This window comes from Triticum aestivum, chromosome 2A, assembly GCF_018294505.1.
Source record: "Triticum aestivum cultivar Chinese Spring chromosome 2A, IWGSC CS RefSeq v2.1, whole genome shotgun sequence".
Classification (NCBI taxonomy): Eukaryota; Viridiplantae; Streptophyta; class Magnoliopsida; order Poales; family Poaceae; genus Triticum; species Triticum aestivum.
Window position 1 is genome coordinate 490,274,275 of NC_057797.1, and position 5,314 is coordinate 490,279,588.

The 5,314-nt window shown below is 46.2% G+C and overlaps 1 protein-coding gene across 1 annotated transcript; it reads left to right on the plus strand.

Moving 5' to 3' along the window:
- Nucleotides 1-333: 333 nt before the first annotated feature.
- Nucleotides 334-4,066, plus strand: LOC123189081 (protein TIFY 9). Its single transcript, XM_044601402.1, has 5 exons — nucleotides 334-727; nucleotides 834-994; nucleotides 1,331-1,421; nucleotides 2,580-2,637; nucleotides 3,688-4,066. Exons 1-5 carry the CDS (start codon nucleotides 613-615, stop codon nucleotides 3,773-3,775), a joined length of 513 nt encoding a protein of 170 aa, XP_044457337.1. The 5' UTR covers nucleotides 334-612; the 3' UTR covers nucleotides 3,776-4,066.
- The last annotated feature ends 1,248 nt before the right edge of the window (nucleotides 4,067-5,314 follow it).

Consider the following 5,314-nt stretch of genomic DNA (forward strand, 5'->3'; position numbering starts at 1 on the left):
AGCCCGCGGCGCACGCTGTCGGCTCAAACCGGGCACCGGCGTGGGAAGTTGCTCCGCCAGGAAGCAACCGAATGAATTTCCGCTCGTGGCTTAATTTTCATTTCCTTTGCGTCCCCATCAGCCGCGTGCCCCGTTCACTTCACACGCCTCTTCCGACGCAGGCCGTAGAGTCCGCGTGTGCCCATTCCCACTCGTCTCGAGCTGTTGGAGTGGTTGGCACCACACGCGGCGCCCGATTAGTGGAGGTTCCATCTCATTATTTCCTTCGACCACCTAGTAAATCAAATTGGTTAGTGGTGCCGACGGAGACGGAGGGTGGGTCGGTCGCTTTCTCGCCGATCGCCATCTTTTCGCGCGTTCCGACCTGCGCTGCCGAGCAATGAGACTTAATTTGAGAGACGCGCGGCGACGACGACATGGGTCGTGAGCTCATGCAGCGGTAGCTCCACACCGGCGACCAGTAGCCCGCAGCTCTCGTTTTTTTCTATATATATTAGGCCTCGCGCTCCCGATCGAACGTAACAACTCCGCTCATTGCCCATAGGCCATAGCCACGCCAGACGAGCGCCTCCATACCCCCTCTACTCTACGTGCTCGAGCTTGGGATCGAGCATGTCGTCGAGAGCGCCGCCGGTGGAGCTCGACTTCCTCGGCCTCCGCGCCGCTGCCCCCAGCGAACAACACGGCAAGAGCACCGGCTCCTCCTCCGCCTTGTCGTCCATCCGAGGTCCGAAACTCCGAATGTCAGATTATTCTAGTTTATCCCTGCCTCTTGTGTGTCTGTGTATGCGCGCGCGAATGCTGACTGGAACTGCATGGATGCGTGCGGGCAGGGATGGAGACGAGCGCTATAGCGAGGATAGACCCCCAGCTGCTGCGCCGTGTCGTCGTCGCCCGCTCGCCGGCGACCACGGAAGAGCCGCCAGCGGCTCCCAGTCCCATGACGGTCTTCTACAACGGCTCCGTTGCCATCTTCGATGTCTCCCACCACAAGGTGATTATCAATCTCCGCGCCTGTAGCTTCATTTGCATATTACTCTTCTCTTCGTTAGACTCTCAACTTCGACCATCTGATAAGACAGTTTGTTACTAGTATATTTAGATGCATACATTCGGTACGCATGTAAACTGTTCAAAACAATAATTGTTGTTGTTCAGATGTACCTTAAAGCACTTAGTCCGATGTCAGATTTCCAAAAATGAACTTACATATTTCTTTTGATTAGAGAGAATTAAGGTATGCATATAAAAGTAAGCAGATGCAGGAGATGTATATTATCAAATTCATATACTAATGTTGCCTTCGACATCTTACCAAATATTTTGACAGGCAGAGGCTATAATGCAGATGGCGAGGGACGTAAAGATGGCAGAAAGGCGCGACCTTGGCAACAATACGCCTGTTGGAAATTCAAGGAGAGGTTTGTTTAAATAAGGGTCCCGATAACTGCTATACGTGTGGTGTATCAGGTAGTTGTGTCACACGCCTCGTGTGGCATGAACAGCAACCAACTCACACATCTACGTGTGGGCAAAACAACTAATGCCCACACACATCTTTTTTTCCCTCCTAAACCCTCTCATACGCGTGCGTGTGGACGAAGTTGATAACGCCCACACGCCCGTATGTCAGGCCTCATACCCTTCTGGTCCCGCACGCGACGCGTGACGCCCACCGCGCGCTCACAGTTGCCATGGTCCAGACCCTCGTTCATGTTCGTTTATCTGCAGTTGCCATGTCGCTGAACTACGGTTGCCATGTCGGGCAACTGTAGTTGCCATGTATGGTCTGATCTAATGTAGTTGCCATGATTTCATAACTTTAGGAGTTGTCACATACTAACACTAAGCAGTTGAGAGAGTTGCCATGTGCTCACAGGCATGCTAGGGCAGTTGCCATCTAAAAAGGAAGAGTTGTCATCTGCTTACGTGCACGTTAGGGCAGTTGCCATGTACGTGCACGTTGGGGCAGTTGTCATGTACCATGCAAAAACACATGGCAACTCGGTAAAAAACAGTTGCCATCTGCTTACGTGCACACTAGGCAGTTGCCGTGTATCCTGCAAAAACACATGGCAACTCGGGTAAAAAAGAGTTGCCACCTGCTTATAAAGCACACTAGAGACAGTTGCCATGTGCACTGCAAAAACACATGGCAACTAGCAGCTTACGTGTGGGAGAGGAGACGGGCGTGTGGGCGAGATGGCAAATGCCCACACACCAGCCCTTGTGCATGACTGAAAACTGGTGTGTGGGTGAACTGCTAAACGCCCACACACCGGCCCCACTGTGTGGTAAAACGGATGTGTGGGCGAACTATGTCACACACCACACACACGCCTTGTCCTACGTGGCACAAAAAATCAGCCAGATTATGTCAAGATTCGTGCATATAGTATTGGACGGTGATGGATGCGTGTGGTCGAGATGGTCAACGCCCACACGTATGGGCGTTAACATTTCCGTTAAATAATAACTCATCATGAGCAAACAAAAAATTGTAATAAGTAAAAAAGAAAAAGAGTTCGTTGGACACTTGATAAAGCCGTTGCTTACAATTCTAATATTCATGTTTGCAGACATACCACTGGCAAGAACAAAATCGTTGCAGCAGTTCCTCGTGAAGCGTAAAGAGAGGTAAATACATACAATTGTATATATTGGAATTATGTTTTAGCCAAATAATATCAATTTGTCGATGGAACAAAACCATAAGTTAAAAGTAGTACTCTCTCCATTCCTAAATATAAGTCTTTGTAGAGATTTCACTAGATGAACTACATACGGAACAAAATGAATGAATCTACACTTAAAATGCATCTATATACATCTGTATGCGGTTTATGGTGAAATCTCTATAAAGACTTATACTTCCTCCATTCCACAATGTAGTGCTTTCTCTATCCACGTGCTTCAACTTTGACCGTAAATTTAACTGTGAAGACCGATTGCGGCGGGAGCAAAAATTATATCAGTGAATTCGTATTCGAATGAAGTTTTCAATTATATAATTTTTTCTCCCGCCGCAGTTGGTCTCGTTGGTTAAATTTATAGTCAAAGTTGGACCTCGAAAAGCGCGGCGCACTATATTTTAGAATGGAGGAAGTATTTAGGAACGGAGGAAGTAGTAGTTTCTTGTTTTTGAAAGCAAAAGAAAAAACTATGGCATATATTTTTTCGTAGTACGTGCAATTGACGTTGATATTTATTAGAGAGAAAAAATGATACTGATATTAGGTAGGATATCAGGACTAGTTGCTCTCTTTGAACATTCCACGTGGAGAGAGAAAAATGTTGAAACCGTGTGGTTCCTTGAACGATCTTGATGGATCGGAGACCACGTTTTTGGTGCGATCGACAGCGGTCGTAATGAACCTAGCAGCATGCGCATACATAGTTGACTGACGGTGACATCTGTATCGACATCGATGACCGATTTGATGGACCGACACCTACCAAATCAAACACCACGATTGATCTGCTCACCCAAATCGAGCAAAGCAGGATTTGGTTCGATCGTGTGTATGTATGCATGCACGCAGTATCATCTTTGCCTTCTTCTGCTCAGAACAAGTCAAAAGCTGTAGTATTACGTACGACTCCAAATCTTTTGGGTTGTACGTATACGTGTTGACCTAGCTAATTCGCCACCTAACTCATCATGCGTGCGGTTGTTTAAACGTGCAGGTTGACCCGCATGGGTCCGTACCATCCCGGCGCCACCACCGTCAGCGGCAACTCTCTTGGTGTGAAGAAGGAAGCGGAAGCAGCCTAGCTAGCTTCTGGGCTTAACTGATTAGCTTGATGTTCATTTGGTACTCTTGGTTATTGATTATAGATAGTTGTTCCGATGATTATCAGTGTATATTCATGTGTGTGGAAATGGAACCACGAGTAGTAGCACTAGTATAGATACGTGCAATAGAATTTGGTGGCGGTGGCTTAAGTTTGGTCAATGCGCTCTTTTTTACAGATGATTAATTTTGCATGCACTCATGCAAATGTATGTATGTAATATATGTATGTAACACTGTTTTATATAAGGGGTAGATCATTTGTATCGTTATACTCGCAAAAAAAAAAGATCATTTGTATCAATATAACTGTTCTGCCATATACCATTTCTTCAGGGGTTGCAACCCTCTACGGCCGTTCAGCGATATCCTCTACTTGTCTTTTTTTGTTTGCAGGGTTAAAGGAATTTCATTGCTCAACCTGAAGGAAGTTTCTCCAAATAAAGTTGGGTACATTAGCAAGTTAAGCTCGGTTGCGTCCTCGCTTAAAGAGGTGATGAAAGAATTAAAACAATGGAGCATGGTGAAATTTGGAATTGTTTTAAAGAAGATAGAGTCACTGCGTAATAACCTCGCCAAGTTACAGCTAGCAGGTGCGGACCGGGCACATATTCGCACTAAAATGAATCAGCTTGATGAGTTGTTATACAGAGAGGAAATGCTTTGGCTTCAACGCTCCCGTATTACTTGGTTGAAGGAGGAAGAAAGAAACACCAAATATCTGCACCGACGTGCAGTCTGGCGTGCCCGCCGCAACCATATCCAACGTTTGTTGAAGGAGGACGGCTCGTGGAGCAATGTCCCAAGTGACATGGAGAGAATGGCCAACTCTTATTTCAAGGAGATCTTCACAATGGACCCAACACTTACTCCGGATGTGGTCCTGGATTGTATCACGCCGCGGGTTACAACCGCAATGAACGATTCACTTTGCAAGCCTTATACGGATGAGGAGATATCTAATGCCCTGTTCCCGATTGGTCCCTTGAAGGCCCCGGGCTGTGATGGTTTCCCCGCTCGTTTCTATTAGCGGAATTGGACGGTTCTTAAAACTAAGATCATTGCTGTGGTTCAGGACTTTTTTATCACGGGGATTATGCCCGATGGTGTTAATGATACAACAATTGTTCCCATCCCTAAAGTTCCTCATCCAAAGGAACTAAAGGATTTTCGCCCAATCAGCTTGTGTAATGTGGTATACAAGATTGTTTCCAAGTGCATGGTGAACAGGTTGAGGCCCCTCCTCACGGACCTCATTTCTGAAAACCAAAGTGCATTCATTTCAGGGAGACTTATATCGGATAATTCTATCATTGCTTTTGAATGTATTCATCATATTCAGTCGATTAAGCATAATTCACCAAGCTTATGTGCCTACAAGCTGGACTTATCAAAAGCCTATGATCGTGTTGATTGGGAATTCTTGGAGAAGGCACTGGCCAAATGGGGTTTTTCTTAGCAATGGGTTTCTCTCATAATGGCTTGTGTCACTTCGGTGAAATATTCAGTGGAGTTCAATG

Coding starts and splice junctions, on each gene's coding strand:
- LOC123189081 (XM_044601402.1), top strand. CDS start 613: ATGTCGTCGAGAGCGCCGCCGGTGGAGCTCGACTTCCTCGGCCTCCGC. Junction 995..1,330: donor TCGATGTCTCCCACCACAAG/GTGATTATCAAT, acceptor ATATTTTGACAG/GCAGAGGCTATAATGCAGAT. Junction 1,422..2,579: donor TGTTGGAAATTCAAGGAGAG/GTTTGTTTAAAT, acceptor TCATGTTTGCAG/ACATACCACTGGCAAGAACA.